Source organism: Poeciliopsis prolifica, unplaced genomic scaffold, assembly GCF_027474105.1.
Source record: "Poeciliopsis prolifica strain line A6 unplaced genomic scaffold, Auburn_PproV2 SCAFFOLD005, whole genome shotgun sequence".
NCBI classification, from domain to species: Eukaryota; Metazoa; Chordata; class Actinopteri; order Cyprinodontiformes; family Poeciliidae; genus Poeciliopsis; species Poeciliopsis prolifica.
Genome location: NW_026562380.1, coordinates 19272180 through 19290460, shown reverse-complemented (window position 1 = coordinate 19290460; position 18281 = coordinate 19272180). Strand labels below are relative to the sequence as shown.

The 18281-nt window shown below is 39.2% G+C and overlaps 2 protein-coding genes across 4 annotated transcripts in view; both read right to left on the bottom strand.

The window, feature by feature from the left end:
• The window catches only part of birc6 (baculoviral IAP repeat containing 6), a 66382-nt gene extending 55168 nt beyond the window's left edge, over positions 1–11214 (bottom strand). For all 3 annotated transcript variants that reach the window (XM_055029219.1, XM_055029220.1, XM_055029221.1), the window contains exons 1-10: positions 10805–11214; positions 7000–7181; positions 6210–6347; positions 5677–5870; positions 4912–5023; positions 4233–4315; positions 3902–4127; positions 3644–3813; positions 2277–2335; positions 492–2126 (exon numbers count right to left, since the gene is read on the bottom strand). In XM_055029219.1, the coding sequence (XP_054885194.1) occupies positions 492–2126; positions 2277–2335; positions 3644–3813; positions 3902–4127; positions 4233–4315; positions 4912–5023; positions 5677–5870; positions 6210–6347; positions 7000–7181; positions 10805–11009 (3004 nt within the window). In that variant the 5' untranslated portion in view covers positions 11010–11214. The remainder of the gene's footprint in view (positions 1–491; positions 2127–2276; positions 2336–3643; positions 3814–3901; positions 4128–4232; positions 4316–4911; positions 5024–5676; positions 5871–6209; positions 6348–6999; positions 7182–10804) is intronic.
• Positions 11215–12560: 1346 nt separating this feature from the next.
• yipf4 (Yip1 domain family, member 4) lies at positions 12561–16676 on the bottom strand. The gene is made up of 6 exons (XM_055029650.1): positions 16427–16676; positions 15157–15310; positions 14372–14543; positions 13387–13464; positions 13182–13295; positions 12561–12911 (listed from the first exon to the last, which is right to left on the bottom strand). Exons 1-6 carry the CDS (start codon positions 16482–16484, stop codon positions 12774–12776), a joined length of 714 nt encoding a protein of 237 aa, XP_054885625.1. The 5' UTR covers positions 16485–16676; the 3' UTR covers positions 12561–12773.
• Positions 16677–18281: the final 1605 nt, after the last annotated feature.

Sequence of the window (18281 nt, the reverse complement as noted above, 5' to 3'; positions counted from 1 at the left end):
AACTGGGTTTCAATGCAAAAAAAGAATTATGGTGTTATAATATTTCTCTGTTTGAAAAGTGGTTATTTTTGTGGTTAGGAATGAATGATTTTGGTGTGTTGAAGCCCAACCAAAGAATTCCGGATAATATACAAGCAACACAAAGTTATACATAGTCTTCTACCACTGATTTGAAAAAACATTTTTAAGTTGTGTGCATATGATTTAAAAAGAAAAAAAAATTAAGTTGTGTGCATATGACCTTGCTTTAGCTCAGGCACAGCTGTACTTAGGACATGTGTAAATGATTGACCTACTATGAGAGTGTCAAAATCTTTCTTTTTTTAACCCTCGATTGAGAAAGCGTAATGCCAGTCCAGAGCATTTTCAAGAGGTTACACAACCTTGTAGAAAGACAGCAGTTTAAATTACTCTCCAAATTTTCACTCCATATTAAAAGTAAAAACTATGCTGTCTGACAGCAATATCCAAGAACAGAAAAAAATCCTTACCTTTAGTGCAGGCACAAAGGCGGTCCGTTCCAGAACAGTATGTCACTGAGACAAATGGGTCAGTTTCCTCAGCTGACCCATCCTTTTTGGGTGGTTCCACCTTAGCCAGAACTTCCAAAGTGGACAGGTCCAATATCATAATAAAGCCAGCCTGAGTGGTGACCACCAAGTGTCCTAGACCTGCCATTTCTGCCTTCTTGCATTCTTTGTGGCTATAGGCAGAGGTGGAAGATCTGGTGATGTTTCCAGCAATGCTGTTTGTGTCTGCTTCACATGCAGTCTCAATTTCTGCAACAGGCCCAGAAAAACCGTTTGTTGAAGCTGAAAGAAGAGTTTCTTCATGGGCCTCTTCACTCTCATCTTCTCTGCTATCCAGAACATCAGGGGGGAGCAAAATTAGAGAAGTAATGGCATCACAAGGGTCCCAAATCTGTTGTACTTTGATTGGCTCCTCTTCCAGAGTGACAATCCGGGTGGAGTAGTTGAGCTTGTAAAGTGCAAGATATCCCCCTCCACTCCCACGACTCTGGGACCTCTCCTGCTGCTGCTGGTGGTTTCCTGGAGGTACTATGAAGGGGGTCTGAGGTGGAGACCCCTCTGGGTGATGGCCTTCCATTCCATTGGCCAACGGGCGAAGGGAGTCTGTTTCGCGCTGGCTGCAAAGAGCTGAGTGTAGGCGGTTTAGATTGTTAAGAGCCTCAACTTGGTTTGAAGCACTTACAGACTCAAAACCACAAGGTTTCAGACCAACCAAAATGTGCACCCCGTCCCAGCACGGCATTATGGAGTCCACAAAGACATTTTCTTCTTCCAGCTGCTTTGGAAGCCTTAAGCACTGTACCAGGGTTCCGGGTCGAGGGGGGTTGGAGACAGTTGCTGCTGCCAGTGTGTTCCATTTGTCCACATGCCCATCTATCCCTGCTAGATTAGTTGCATCAGCAAACTGCTGGATGTATGTGATGGGAGGGTCTTGAAGAAGTAGTTGCTCATGTGTATCAAACTCCATTTCAATGATTTGTGGCACAGTAAAGCCTTCCTCGTGTAGACCCTTGCTCATTAAATTGTTCATCTGAGCAAATACCTGCCCTGAGGATTTGTCATCCACCTCTCTAATACTATATAGCAGAAGCACAGGTACAGTCCTGCGCACAGCTGGCATAGAGGAGGGACTCAGCAGCTGAGAGCCTGCCAAGTTAGAGAAGCCTTGCTCTTGGGTACCAGACTGAGGGTGGCAAGGATCTATCTCCATTGGACCATGTTCCTGTAGAGATGCAGCATGCGTCTCAGCAGCCTGAGTCCTTAGTGGACCATCGGTGGTCCTGCATGTCGAAGTTGACGGAGATGGTGGAATAGCCATGGGGTTTATGGAGGCTGAGCGGTAGCTTAAAAGGCCTCCAGCTAGCAAGCAGGGAAAGGGAATGTTGTGGTGGTCAGGCATCTTGTCTTTTGGTTTGGCCTGGCTGTTGGCCTTTGTTTGGTTTAATGAGGGGTTTGCACCAAGCTCCTCCAAATCCTTGACGGTATCCTCCAAAACACTGGCAACTACTTCCCACTGAAGCTTCTCTGGTTGCTGTAGCACACTGAGCGCTGTCACACTGAGATTCAGGTCCATGCTCTCCCACTGGGATGGCTGACCTGCAACATTATCAATACAGTGGGGAGGTTGTTTAAATAATATTGTGAGACCTTTGACTTTTGATAATTTAAAATGTTTTTGCTCAGACTCTGGAAAACCGTAGATGTATTTCATTAAAGGTAAGAGGTACGTTAACAACAGTTACTTACCCGTTATGGATTCTGATCGTGAAGGCTCCTCGCTGTCAGAGTCCTCCAGCTGGTCGTCACTGAAAAAGTGATAAAACCATCAGAACAAAAGAGACAACAAATTCATACCAGTTGGTGATGTTACTCTGTGGTGTTTTTTTATGTAGTCATTTTAACATTTAGTTCTTCTTGTGGTTTGGTATACTATTTTATACTCTTTTATTAGAACTGCTGTTCACTAATTTAAAAAAAGTGCTATTGGCATAGAAGAGAACAATGCTAGTGACTAAATGTCCATATTAAATTAACAGTGCTGGCCAGAACTAGTGCAACATGACAACATTTATCCAGATGTTACTAAAGGTTCAGTATTTTGAATTGCAATATGGGAACAATAAAGTATTTTTGAATTTGAATGTACTATTATGACCGATTATAATGAGACTAGGCTCAACACCAATGGGTTGTAACTAAATAATTTGCAGATCTTCAGGCTACAGCTTTTTAAACATTTGTAATGACCTCCTCAACTTGACATCTCACCATTTAAATTTTCAATTTATAAACAGGTAAATGATCGGGCGACATTTGTTTGCTCTCGGGGGTGGCTGTGTTATCCATACTCTGGAAGTTCTCAGTTGATGCCTCTAAATCAGGAGTGTTAAACTCATGTTAATTTTGAGCCACATAAAGATCACAAATGTCCCCAAAGTGCCAATTGTGGCACTATGTATTGATAAAAATACCTATTACTAAATTGTCAAAACATTTCATGAACAGCTACTGCATGTTTTTATCAATACATTTCATAAATTAATCAAATATTTTAAATATTTGATTCATTTAAATTAAATATTTTTTCACATTGTTTAGTTTGGCAGCATAAAAGGAAATATGTCTGATTGATTTTTAAAATTTAAGCACACAACTTTTATCTAGAAAGTTCAATATATGTGGCTTTGTGGAGTCACTGATTTTAGAAAAACTGTATTTTCTCACCATGCACTTTAAACATAAGATGAACTAAAAAGTCTTTGGAAACTCATTATTAATTTCATGAGTTGAAAATGCAAAGAATGAATGTTGTTTTTTCTTGGAGGTCACAATGTTTGAAACGCTTTGTCATTGTTTTATTTATTTGTTTTATTTACTGCAGTTATGATTTCTTTGACAGAACTGCCCATGTTATAGATTTATATAATATAAATAGACAACAAGCACGCACATGCAAATATGTTAATCTATAAATAGTCTATAAATGAGTGCAGAGAAAATCTGATTTGAGCTACTCAGGCTTGGGCATTGGCTACATGCATAAATGATTTCCTGTGTCTAACATGAAATAGAGCCAGTATGACATTATAGACTAGCTTATGTTAATGCCTTACCTGTCACCTTCTAGCTTGGGCAGGTCAGAGCAGGAAGAGGACTCCTCCAACCAAGTGAGAGTGGGCCTTCGAGACTCAGTCAGCGCCTGCTGGCCCTGTTCACCACTGCACAAGATCAGCTGCCGGATGATGGCTGGGTCATATGGGTTCACATCAAACTTTAGGTGCACCTGTTGAGCACAAAATTGCTGTTCTCATCAAAAGCCTTACACAGTGAAAATAGGTCACACGTCAGATTCGTGTATTGACAGCTCTTACCTTCATCATTTTAGAAACATCCCAGATGCAGATCTTGCCCCTTCTTGTGGCAGCAGCTAGGAACTGTGGGCAGCTACCAAATCCATAGCAAGCAATCTTGTCTGAACTGTCGGGACTATTGGGGAACTGAGCTGGACTGGTCGCCAGGGTTACCGACAGAGGAACATTCTGAGTGTGCTCTCCTTTCACGAATGGACAGTTGGGTGAATGTCTCTCATGTTCAGACCTGGGGGAAACAAGGAAGCGCCGTTAGCAAGTGATGCATCCACAAATGTAGATATTGATACTGTAGCTGGCGGCTAACTGCTATTAATATTTGTACTCCACTCACCAAGGTTCATCTGTAGGCTCCCAGCAGACGAGACACACACTGCAGGTGAAACACATAGCTCTGTCATCCCCTGTCGAGGCAGGCTGTGGACAGAAAGATGGAATGGCAATAAATATAAAAAACAGAAAGGACATTAAGTGATGTTTGCTAGAATTTAGTACTGCTCATCTCCTACAACATGCAAAGAATGGGGCGGCCATGTATCTTCTAATTGAACAAGCAAGATCCAAAATAAAACTCTGTCCCAAACTTTGCTTCACTAGTAGAAAAGCTACAAACCTGACCAGATACTTCTGCAAAAGTATGGCGACACATGTTTTTATTGTGTTTGCTCTCTGTAACACTGTGTAGATTTAGATTTGAGATTGTATGAATCAGAATTTCAGGGATGACCTGTGTCACTGTAGTTCTGCTTAACTACAGTCATTTTTAATAAATTTTAATATTTATGAAAAATTTATGTATTTCAGTAGCTCACACGTTAAACATAAAGAGTAGTTAGCGGAAAAACACTATACAAGTTCAGTCCATTATAGGTTTTTCAGTTATATTGCCCGAGTGTAGACATACAGACTCAAATCCCAGCTTGATGCTTTGCATTGTCCTTTAGGCAAACAGTCGCTTCACTATATGCTGTTGTTTGGATATGTTAGAATAGTAAAATGTGTCTGCCTGTTACCTGGTGATAAAACCCTGCTTGAGCCATCGGATCAGGCTGAGCCCATCTGTAACCAGCGTGTGGCCATGATGTAAACGTCTCCCGTCTGTTGGCCTCACTGTACATCAGGGATCTGTGGAAAGTAACGCTTTTTAGAAGCAAACTGTGTTTTGATGTTTTGAAAGCTGATCTGGAAATGGCCAACGCATCGGTTTAATTTGCAGAATGTGAAAAAAATTTAAAATCTCCCAACGCTAACTAGAAACAACCAATCAGAGCCCAGACTTAACACTGTCAGTCACAATTTCATGTGGTGCTGCAGTATTTCACCGTCAACAGATCCTGTTGTAAATGCTCAGGCTAGTCAGCATAGCCACCAATGATGGTTGATTGACAGGGCTAAGACCCTCCTCCTGGCTGTGATTTATGGATTTTGGTTGGAAGCGGTGCATTTCTTCAGACAGCAACAATAGCTGAGGATGGAGGTTGAGGAGATGGATGGCTTCACAGATTATCTGTCTGGTAACATACTGTCACAATTTTACCAAATACGTAAAAAAAATCCCATTCTTTATAAAAGTTACATTATGCACCTTTATCTAAGCTGATCTGAAATGTTTGGCCATTAAGATTAAAACAAACAAAAAAATAAATAAAAAGATGACAAAAACTGACATTTTTAAACTATGCTCATGTCCTGAATAGAATGCCATGAAATGTTGAGTGTTTATCACCCAAAACGAGCCAATTCCCAGACTCATAAGGTAAGAACGTTGTTGGTCTAACCTATCTACAGAGCGTCCAGGGCCCACCCCGAGCTCAGGCCTGGCGCTTGACAAGAGGTAGGAGAGCCTGTCCATGATGGAGGAGGCTACAGACAAGGCAGCTACGTTCTGGTTTATCTTCTTCAGCTCGCTGACGATGGCTCCAGCCACCAGCTTCAGCACATGATGGGGGAGATGGAAAGTGACCGTTGCCCACTGTAAAAAAACAATATAGAAGATAGAGGAAGGTAAACAAGGTGAACAATAAGAGTGTTCATAAAACGAAGCTACAACCGCATTGGAATCTAAGTTAGCTAGAGGTTTAGCTGGTGTCATAGTCTCATTCTTTTGTCAAAAACACAAAAAGTCTTGAAAGAGGTTTGAGAAAATGCCTTCAAGTTAAATTGTTGAACTCACAGTTCAAATGCACTTTTATATGAAGGATTTCCACAAATCTTTACCCGAGATGCCAATAAATGTGACCAACCCTGTAACATGTTTAGTAGAATTTTCTGCATTCTCTCTTTATGTGACACTCTGTTCTCTTTAGCTTACCTTAGCTACTTTATGATTGGCTGCAGTCTCATGTGAGGTATTCTTCAGACCTTCTTTGAGCTGGCTGATGAAGACTTCATACCCCTCAGTGCTGGACACATCAATCTTCTCCTGACACGCTGACAGCATTTGCTGCGCCTAAACAAACACAAACATATCTTTTAGGAAAAAAGTCTCATGAAGTCCAAGTTCTTGTTGGGATCTGAACTCAGCCACCTCCTCCTTTACCAAGGAGTAAACACATCTAAATAAATTATGTGAAATCACCTAAGAATTTGACTTCAAATTGTACTGGTTATAATTTGAACTACTTGCTATTCCAGTATTGATGCATCATATTAAACTGTCACTGCATGTTACGCCAATAAATATTCAGCTAAATGGCCTTAAAAGAGACAAATATGTTTGGAAAATTCTAATAAAGTACAATATATGACATTTGATTTAAGACAGAGATGACTTATTTTCAGCCTCTTTCAATGAGAGAAAAAAAAAAACCTTCCTATTGAATCGCTGCTCTTTTAAAGAAAATAGTACTAGAATGCAGATATAGCCTGGTTTCCTTCAGAAGGATGTTTCTGCTCTGTAAATACTCTGAACAATTCTAACCTTTCAATTATTCATATTTCTTGATAATCAGGCATTTAATAAATGCTTCAGATATACATTTCTTTCTTCAAAAGGCAGAAATCTAAGATCAACATGTTTAAAACACATGATAAGCGTCAAACTTCCAGGTACAACGACAACACCAAGTACTTCCTGTCTGAACGAGACAGTGCAGCCTCACCTCTGTGACTGGCAGCTCCAGTTGAACCACGTCCTCCGGCTTGGCCACTGGCGGCTGTAGGGCCGTGTCCAAGAGCAGAATGCCATTCAGGTCCTTCCTGCACCCCACGGCGAAGTCGTCCACAAAAAGCACCTTGTCAACTGCAGGAAAGTACTGGCATCTGACGCGGCCGCCTGGTTTAGCTAGGACATAGCGACAGGATAACATTAATCAGCTAGCTCTCAGATCTAACTGGAAGCTCCACTCCAGCACCTCTAATGGAACAGAGATAAACAGAGTCAGATCAAGGGGCTCTTTTGCTTTAAAGATAGAATATGTAATTATGACAAAAATATGTTGTTATCATATTTATTCAAACTGCCACCCCCAGGGCAAAATTTCTCTAGGACTTTTCTGTCAAGGTGCTTAAGAGCAAAATCATGTGACAGGGTAAACTCAGGCTCCCAGCCATTCATTATCATTCTTTTCTCAGAAATTTCAGAGCTCATTGAATGCCGTCTCTCTTTATTTTACTTTAGCATTAATGCTAATTTTTAGCATCAGAATGCTGAGTTCCAACCAAAGGGCACACTTTAGCAGGCCCAATTAAATTTCTTCAGAAATTTTCTAGGCCGTCTTTTATTATACTGTTACAACATAATGATAACTTTAATAAAAAAGCAAAAACATAAAAATTACGTACTGCAGGTTTAGGATTTAACCAACAATTATTATAAAAAAATATTTAAAAAAGCATAATTAAAAAGCATAGAAAAACTGAGCAAGCTCAGTAGTGAAGACTACATTCATTTACCGCCTCTCTAAACCAAATGGAGGCCAGGTGGTTTTAAACTACAATCCACATTTGCTCATGTATTTAACCATATCATTGCACTGACATAGTTAGCTATCAATGCAATTATATGTCTGGTGGCCCGCCAGGCTTATAATACACAGTAAACCCTGAGTTTGCTGAGAGCCATTATATTGTCATGGACAGCTCAGGTTTATTGTTTGATCCTTGCCCCATTTTATTCTGCATTTCTGTGAACAACTGCAATTTAACTACACTTATTCCAGTGTTTCTGCGAAAAAAGGCTAGAATATCCCACTTTCATTTATTAACACTGTTTCAAACAAGCAGTGATGATTGTCAACACTTCACAACCTTGATAAATGGAGCTCTGTGGAAAACCAGAGTTAAAGAAGATTTATTGACACCATCAGAGATATAACAAGCCCAAGTGTTTAAAGAACAGAGTGAGATATAACATCTACGTTTTCAGTGGACAATGAGCTCACCTGTAAGCAGCACTGACTGAAGGTAATTTTAAAAAAAAGTCAGCTTCTGTTAGTCCAACGCTAATTAGACATTTTATTCTAATAAATAAACAGTTGGCCTCTTAAAATTAGAAGATGAATCTAAAATCAGTTTTACTGTTTAATGTTTGACAGACCAAAATCCAAACTAAAGTCCAGATGACATATGATCTGAAAATGTCACCGTTTTAAATCCAAAATAAAAACTTTCAGCCTAAACTGCTAAGTTTATTGTAACATTTTAAAAGTCTTTAATGAGATGCCAGAGTTGTTTTAATAAAGTGCATACAGTAGTGCTTTTCCTCCGCCACCTGTTGCTGCAAACAGCACATAAAGGTTGCAAGTGGAAAGAGTAGAGGCAGTCTGCAGGCTTGCCAACAAGTTATCCATCATCTTTCTCAATGATCCAATCAACATGAACCAAAACAAGTTCTGATCAATGAGCAAATTTACATAAAAAACTCCCGTTGAGGCATGTTTCTCTTTTATCTGAGTCACAATTGCATGCATCTACTAGAAAAAAGAAATATGGTTTGAAATAATCCACGTGTATGGAGTTTGATCACAATGTTTGAGAGAGAATGACGATTTCATCCTTAACTATTAAAATATCAACAGCTGGTGGAAAAGCTTTGTAAAACAACGCGGATATTATTTTGTAAAACTGGAACAGAGAAATTGATTTTAATTTGAGGCGTCAAGAAGACAAAGTTATTGCTAGGAACGATGTTTTTCACTTCGCTAGAGAACTCAGGATGGAACATTGTCAAATAGAGCTATAACGCATGTTTTTTCTTAAAACATCGGAGAAAACTCTAGTTCACGTTTTCCCCCTTCTCAAACTTAATAATTAATATTTGTGAGCACAATATTTAAGGTCAACACAGAGCAGTTTTAGACCTGGTTAGACCAGTTCAGGGGAATGTAATGTTCAGCAAATAATTTCAACACAAATTCCCAATACTTGACTGTATTCAATACTTGACTGTATTCTAACATCTCAAATGGGAGGTAACTCTGCTGCTGAAACCAGGCACTCCCTGGTGCCTGGAGGGCATCAGCTGATAGATACATTCAAAGTTTTTAATATATCACTTATTACACAACTTAACATTTTCATCTAAAGACTTTGCTAATAAACAGTTGGCCTCTTAAAATTAGGATATGAATCTAAAATCACTTTTTAGATTCACGTTACTAAATTAAGCAACAATTTTTGTAAGGAAAATGTCCATAAAAGGTTAACCTTATGCTGTAAGACTTTATTATTATTGCTATCTTGGAGAAGAAACCATAAGAGGAGAAATAATCTTTTCTCACCTTTGCAATCATTCAATGCTGACCTGTCACTGAAACACTGATCCAAGTTTTGATTTGTCTGCCATGTTTCCATCGACATTCACCAGGTGCAGAACTTAACTTCAAAAGAATAACAATGCTTCCGACTTTTACAGCTGGAAACCGTCTGTAGGTTTGTGAACATGTAAACATCAAAACTGTGAGCAATCAACTCGTCAATAACGCTTTTCACCACACTTCAAACAAAAGACTAGACACATCAAACATTTGCTTTCGCGGGAAAGACCAAGCTGATTGCATACATGATTTAAGACAGTGGATTTAAAAGCTACACCAAATCCATAAGGCTGTTCTGGTTAAATAAGGAGTTATAACGTCAACATAACCTGTTAAAATGCTATCGGGCTTTATTTCAGGCAGTAACTACAGAAAACAAAAAGTGACGAACACGGTTTCTGATCGGATCTCAGCAGAAACGTGTTAACTCGAAGTGTTGGTGCTCTCACTGCTGGCATGCAGTCCTCGGTCGGTCACAGGGTTAAACGCTAAGTTACCGCAGGAACAGCTTCCCATTTATTATTTTACAGCGACGTTACAGTCCACCATTGTGTGACTGTAACATCAGAATCACGCTGGTAGTTTCTACTGACTCTCGCCGGTGAGTTGTGAAGTTATGCGGCTGACGAGTAGCCAAAATACATTAGCGGCTAAAAGCATCACCACGTTCCTAAACTAAACCAACTTCAGACAGCCTACTGTTTCCATTTATTCATTATTAAGCGACTGCCAATGTTTACGTCTGGACCCATTTCCCTAACCACAGGCCGCGTGTGACGGGCAGAACTTTAGAGGATTGCCCGGTTAGTTAGCGCTGTGCAAAGTCCTAGAGCTAGCCATTAGCCACAGCCAGAGGTGTCATGTTGAGTCTATAGAGACAAATAGCGAATGCCATTCACCAAAGACAAAAGTTAATGATAACAGGATCGTTCCTGTGTTAGGATGCTGAGGGTGCTTTGTTTTACGGCCCCAGAACAGACTGTAATAACCCTCGCTGTCAGAAAAAACCTTACAGGCCACTTGTATGGCTGCCGGGAGCAGCTAACGCACCAGGGTGCTGGTCCCTACACAGTCTGTTGACAAACTGTATTTGGCTTGTCAAAACTGAAAGTGTTGTTGTCAGAGCTTGACAGAGAACTCCGGTACTTACCGTGCAGTGCTGACGCCTGAAGAATGGCTCCTGAAGTTCCGTCTATGACTTTAATGCTTCCCCGGCTGGTAACGGCTAAGATAGCGTTGAGGGCCGGGTGGTAGGAAAGACTTCGCAGGCCTTCCTCGTCGCAACGCAGGCAACCGTCTCTCACTACAATCCAGTCTGAGGAGGTGGACGAGCCCGGCGAGGCCGCGGCCGCCATCTTTCCTATTTTTTCCTCTTCCTCCTCTTTTGGGTTTGTTAGAACCTGACGATAAACTTAAATTGAATTCATCTAAGGGGCAGATTCCGAATTGCCACTCCCCAGCCTTCTGCGGCTTCTTCTCCGCCCGTCACAGCCGCGGTGGCTATTCACCATCAGCGCAGAGGAACTCCAGGCTAGGCTCTGTCACTTACACCATAGGAACACGGAGCTAGCGTACCGCTTGAATACATCTCGCGAGAACACCGATAGTAAACGAGAACAGCCATCGAGAGAACAGCTGATGAAAAAATAACTTGTATATTTTTGCTTGTAAATTTTCATCACTGCGCAAGTAAATAATCACTACCTCCATGTTTTATTTTATATATACCTATATGTATCTATCTATCTATATAAATATAGATAGATAGATAAGATAGATAGACATTTTTTAATTGCCTTTAATACAAGTCATTCTGTAGTTTCACATTCATGCCACTGTTATGTCACATAACTTGTACTTTCATCAATACACTAATGTGTTCATGGATCATAATATCTTAGCAAAACTGATAGAACATCTTTTTTGCCATGCTTACTTGTTTTTATAACACGTGAAAACTCTCAGCAACATAAAATACACTAAACCCCTGACATAAACCCACTTTTCCCTGGTGCAAAGTGTTCTAAGACACGCTGTTCTTATGTACAGGTGCAGTGGCATTTTCCACTTTGTGGATCATGATAGCTCATAAAATTCATTCAGATTAATTTTCACCTCTACCTTTAGTTCTTGGAAATCTCATTTTTTTTATTATTCCCTCAAACATTACTTCATTTTTCTATCTATGATACTTATACTTTTTTGTGTCCCCAAAAATTGACACATAATCTAACAATGATTATTAGCGCATTATTGTGTGCTAATAATGACTTTAATCTATTTTAAAGTGCATTTCATTACAAACCAGTCTAAGCTGGAGCACATTTGTCTACATTATGAGTAAATTGATGCAGTAGGGAACTGAAAATCTCAAACTTTCCTCCATATCACAAAGTATGTTTTAGAAATGTCATATGCTCCAGTGATTATTTCCACTTTTATTTAATAACTACAGAACTACCATATTTTACAACAATTTCATTCATTTATTTAAAATTTTTCTTTAGTATCTGAAAGGAATGTTAGTTTTTTAGGATAAATAACTTAGCGACCAGCCAACAAATACAAGATGATTAATTCACAAAGTACCCATTTCTTTTCTGTAATTATTTGAAAGGTGATTTTCTATTTTGATAAGAGTTGACAAAGGAAAAACAAGGCACCTCATTAATGGACGTTTGCCATAACAGAACAGTGCATAACAGTGAGGAATCTATAGTGTTGCAATCTCTTACCCATCATTTCCTCCACCGCACAAAAATATTTGTTAAACATTGTGTGGATTGACTAAAAAGGTTTTATTCCACCAAATGATGTCCAGATTCACAAACTACAACCAACTCCAGGCATATGGGGACAGTAGAGCACCTATGATATAGACACCTGCAGAACAAGGTACAAGCTGCAAAATTTGATTCATTTTATTGAACAAAGAAAAGGACAAACTATTTACAGCCATATTCCCAATGTCCTCACTGCCTAAAATTGTACAGAGTTAAAAAAACAAAAAACAAATATGTCTTAAAAAAAAGACCTCCTGGGTTTAGTTGTTTGATGATCCCAACATGACTCAGGGTCACTGTCCATGGCCATAAGGTCTGAAGTTCTGACTCATCCGGTCACACACCAGTATACAGTGACAGGAAATAGATATACAATAGGAAAATTGGATATATGAGAAGGGGCTTCTTAGTTTTAAACTCATCTCCAACGAGGAGTGAAGCAGCACTGTAGGCAGCCCAGAACACGCCAAAGAGCTGGAAAGGAAACACACGACATAATCACTATGAAGTAATCACTACAAGAATGAGAACCCAACAATATCACAGTTTCTACAGTGCTTTTGATCAAACTAATTTATCAACAGTATGTGTAAGGATTCTATTCATAGAAAAAGGTTGGCCTCTTCCTTAAATGACATCAACCATCCCATTTATGGTGCAAATCTCCCAAACCCTATTTATGTAAAACTAAAAATAGATCCAATTAACAGTCTGAGTCAGAGTGTTTAATTAATTAGAACTTACTTTGGCTAATGTAGACACCACTTCAAACCCTCCAATCACTAAAAGCAGAGGGGTTATGACAATGAGAGGAAGAAGTGAATATCCAATCACTCCAAGAACTTGGCCATAAGAAACCTACACAGGAGACAAAAAGAGCCTTCAGAAAAACAACAACCTTATTTTAAAGATCAGTTTGCGGTTGTGTTGTGATGGAGGCGGGACTTACCTCACCACCAAGGACGCGAGCAAGCAGGAAGATGGTAAGTGATCCGAATATCCAGATGGTGATGATCCAAGATACAACCTACATATGTAAGACACAACACAGTCCAAAGTTAAAGCTTGGAGAATGACCTCTGACCTCAGAATGTTTTGTTTTGATCTTGCTTTCAAAAACTGGGGGAAAACTCATGAATCCTGCACGACTAAGTTCTCTCCCATGTGCATTCTTATTGCCCTCTTAACAATCTATCAAGTTTATTTAAATTGGAGATGTCAGCAACAAGGCAGTTAAAGGTGCTTTACATCGTAAAAACATAAAAATACAAAGTTATAAAAGAAGTTATATACTCAACAGCTGAGAAACCAGTGACAAATGTTAAATTTTGATTAGTGTCATCATCAAAATCATACATAACATCTAATATAATGATCAACGTTCCACATATTATGGTTAAAAAGAAACGGTTTTAAGCCTTTATTTAAAGAACAGAACATTACAATATGATAACTGGCTATTTCTTTTGCTTGTCTTGTGCCTGCGTTGGAGTGGTCTAAGGTAGGCCTGTCGCGATAAACAGTAAATCAATTAATCACATGATAAATGAAAATGATCATTTTAATTTATTGGCTTTATCTTTTGTTCCTGCCTTTTTCTCTTTCTAGTGAAGACATTGGATGAAAACAGGATTTACTCCGGTACCAGTTCCAGTGTTAAATGCTCTTTTGAATATAAAGTGCATTTATTTTTAGCAGGATGTGCTTGTCTTTCATATTTATGTCATTACCATTACATCAGTTTAAAATTGTCTTCCAACAATATTATCGTTTATCGCAATAACTTTTGAGACAATCACCAAAATTTGTTATTGTGACAGGTCTAGAGTAGGATTTACCCCACTGATCACAGGAAATTATCATTTTTCGTAAAAAGATGATGCTTCAAGTAATCATCCCAAGCAACCAGCTGTGTTGATCCGTATTCTGCTCACCCTGAACTGCCCGTAGATTGAGATCATGGAGAAAAGGAGCACAACAGCCAGAGGGCCCCAGAAATCTGGGTTGTCTCGAACTACTTGTCGGTTGTAACCCAGAGACGGCATGGGCATCAGCACGCAGCGGACCTTGTAGTAGATGTCCTTCAGGTCAATGTCCAGCTCCTCCCTGCTCACACAGAAGATGAGACAAGGATAATTGAACATTTGCCCTGACACTGGCTAAACTCCAGATTCATGTAAACAACAAACAGGAATACATTATAAATCCAGGTGCTTCGGATTGCACCTGGTAGTCAGATAATCCCATCTTTTCTATCTATGTTTTCTTTCTATCTGTACATTATATACATTTATAATGGATTATAAATGGCGGTCTTTCTCACCATTACCTGGTCTTTCTCACAGTCAGGTGTAAAGTAGGGAAAATAACTCAACAATACATCAATAATCCCTTCCTTCTCGTACCTGATGCACGGTGTGAGATGTAAACAATCTGTTTATAGATTGTTTACATCTGTTTACAGATTGTTTACATCATTATTACAGTTATTTATTGTTAAATAATGAAAGGAAGCAATGCAAGCAGCCCTTTCCTTGAGAATGTGAAAATCAAATAACAATTAAAAGATTTCTAAAAGAGCATTCAACCATGTTCGATAATAAAAGGAATGGCCTACTTATACCAAGGCAGCATAGACACTTCTTGAAGTAATAGATTTGTCTTTTTCCCCTAAACTTAATTGCCACAAATTCTAAGACTCCCTAAAAGACAGACTTACAGAAGAGGTTTGCTCTCCTCATTGTCATCTTCTTCCACTTCTAGCAGCCAGCCGTAGCCTCGCTGCCTCAGGAAGGTGGTGGCGTATGGATCCCTGCCTCCTTCACTGGCCATGTTCACTTTAACATCAGGGGCGCTGATGGTTCCACTGAGGTCTGTGGATCACATAGATGATTTTACTTATGGTACCTTTTAAAAGCTACAATCGCAGCAGCAGGATGTGGAACAAAAACATGGTATTTTCACATGAAAAACAACCAACTTAGCAAAAGCAAAAGCTAAACAATCAGGTGTTCAGACGATAATGTAACATATTATTGTTATAAAGTCCAGTAGTTGGCTTTTACTGTGCATTTTTTTTTCTATTTTAATAATTCTAAAGTATTCAAAAATCTAATTTAGCCTATAATACCGCTTTTTTTAGTTGTATTGTTTTTTTTTAATCCAACATTTCAGATCCATTGCAAAGATGCATGTCAAACTGGAAAAGACAAAGATGCTTTTAATTCATATTTTCAAGCCATTCACGATCAGTTTAGCTTAATACTTACTTTACGGGGCAATACTGCAGGACCATGTGCTACTGTCCTTACATTAAGACGGTTTGTTTTACACCATCTCACTCATTTGTGCCTGACTGAAGGAGGAAAGTGGCATTGTGGAAAAAATCTGATCTAGGGTTTATTCAGAATGGCGCTTTGTGAAATAATAACCCCACGTTATTGTTTCAAATGAAGGAAAAATAAACACGGAAATATGCATCACAAAAAGAAATTGCTGAAATAAATGTAAATCTGCGCACAGAGAATGCATTTGGTTCTCATTTGTCTTTCATACATTTCTTTCTGCTTTCACACATCTGTCTTTAAGATTCAATTTTAAAGAACCGCAGTTTATTCATGACTCCTGAATCCAGATGTAAGACCCTAGCTAACTAAGCCGCAAATTCATCCCGTCACCGTGACGTGACAGGTAAACAAGTGGAAGTTATAGTTGAGTCGACAGAGCCAGAGCTATATGGCTCACAGCTGCCACGAAAACGGAGTCTCAGTATAAACAATATCATGTCAGCTACATGTTTTCCTTCCGTCCTGTATGTGTCAAACAAAGCTAACACACGCTTCCACATATAAAAACACTCTGATACAAGTAGCAGAGGAAACCAGCGCATGACTTTCGTCTACATAAAGCAGAGAGAAGCAAGTAGACTGCTGCTGGACATGTATCACTCTTTGGGGCCTGCTAGCTGTGCGTTGCAGCAATTAGCATACCTTCAGCTTCCGAAGAGGAGACGAACGTGAAATCTCCGTTGGTGGGAGAGAACTGCATGGTTGCTGTCCTATTAAAGCCTCGCCTATGGAGTCCAGGACAAAAACATTTAATTAAGCGGTGGGTAAAATATGCTGGGTCGCGGTAATGAAGCTGTCACTAGCCACAGCTCATCTGGAAAGTTTAACTAACGCATTTTGTTTGCTTTCTGTCTCACTGTGGGGAAAGAAACCGGAAGTGCGAAGGAAGCTGGAAAGCAGACACGTCGTACGATGCGTTCACGTCATCTTCTCGTGCTGGGAAATGGGAAATGCTGCGCGGAAACCCAAGATTTCTAAACTAACAGCAGTATTTTAAAGTGTATTCTCTGAGTTCCAGGTAGCAATTGTAAGGACACTCCTGGGTTTTGTGAGAACGCGAGCAGCGGATCAGCTGTAATTGTTTTATTTTAGGCAAACTTGTGAGGACACTGTTGAAGTAATCAAAGTAACTAAAAATAACACATGGATTAGTTTCTTTGTATCATGCTGGAATATGAGTCTTTTAATCCTTGAAATGTTATTTAGGTAATAGAAGGCTGACTTTGTATCTGTGTTTATGTGGCTCTGGAGATTCAAGACTACAGGGCTGATCAGCTCTGACTATAATAACTGAAGTGCTTAGACCATTCCTCTTTATGTCCAAAGATAACTTCAGTTATGTTTCTGTTCATCTGGAGAAAATTATAACACATCCATGCATTGATTTGTTCTAAATATCCTAATCACCTAGTGATTAGCTGATTAGGATTAGTAGGTGTAGTTACACCTGTGAGTCATCTGTAGTTATGATAGCTAATTTACCTGTTATAACCTGAGCTAGTGGGAGCATATAGATATTTAGCAGGATTAAGCCTTCTGTCCGCTTTGATGAAAAGTTACCTATTGAAACAAAACAAATCCCTGTACTTTATGTAAGATTCAAACCTATTACCAACCAAGTACTGGACCAGAGAGCCCTGCTCAGCTCTCCAATTGTTTCAACAATATGTCTTGGTCAACAGTGTATGTAACTGCACACTGCGGTTCTTCCACAGTCTGTATTTATGTGGATGTTATTGAACACTTTGACAAAGCCAGTCTCAGTACTGTGTTGAGCATAGAAACCAGACTGGAAGGCGTCAAAGTGATTGGATGCTGTAAGGAAGATATTTAACAGTTGAAACACTGTTTTGTTTTTGTTTTTTTAAAGAATTTTGCAAACAAATTGAAGGTTGGCAATAACTTACATGGTGACCAATTCATGCTTCGTGTGACAGTCTCTCTATAGAAAAAAAGGTCAGTCCCAATACCAATATAATTTTACGTTGAGATTTTTATGCAAACTATCATTGTCAAAATAAGATAAATATTGCTTCATTTTCTTGCAAGTTAGAAAAGATGACCCAGTGCTAAAATTGTGCCTATGAAAACTTGTTCACCATGTCAACTAAACTACAACACCAGATTTATTTATTTTTTGCTATTAATAATTTATCTATTTTTTGTTTGTTTTTTAAAACGTTCATCCATTGCGATTTGTTGATTAAACTTGTCGTATTCAAATGTGGCCACTTGTTGGTGCTGTTGCAACCACAGAACCAGATTTCAAATCCAGCATACAGAAGTTCAGCGAATGTAGTGTTAAATGTGTGCATGTGTCAGAGACTCTGGTCACACTGGCCTGGAGGACAAGACTTTCATGACTTCCATAAACAATTTGAAATGTAGATCCACTTAACCACAGGACACTTTTCCACTTTACATCAGTCAATATTTGTATTTTAGTCCAGTTTCTGATTCACCTATTCAGCTTCCAGAAAGCAGGTGAACCTGTGAC

Excerpts from the sequence above, each read along its gene's own strand:
- yipf4 (XM_055029650.1), bottom strand. The coding sequence starts at position 16,484 with ATGCAGTTCTCTCCCACCAACGGAGATTTCACGTTCGTCTCCTCTTCG. Across the intron at positions 15,311-16,426 it reads CTCCTCTTCGGAAGCTGAAG|ACCTCAGTGGAACCATCAGC; the intron begins GTATGCTAATTG and ends TGTGATCCACAG. Across the intron at positions 14,544-15,156 it reads GAGGAGAGCAAACCTCTTCT|GGAGGAGCTGGACATTGACC; the intron begins GTAAGTCTGTCT and ends CTGTGTGAGCAG.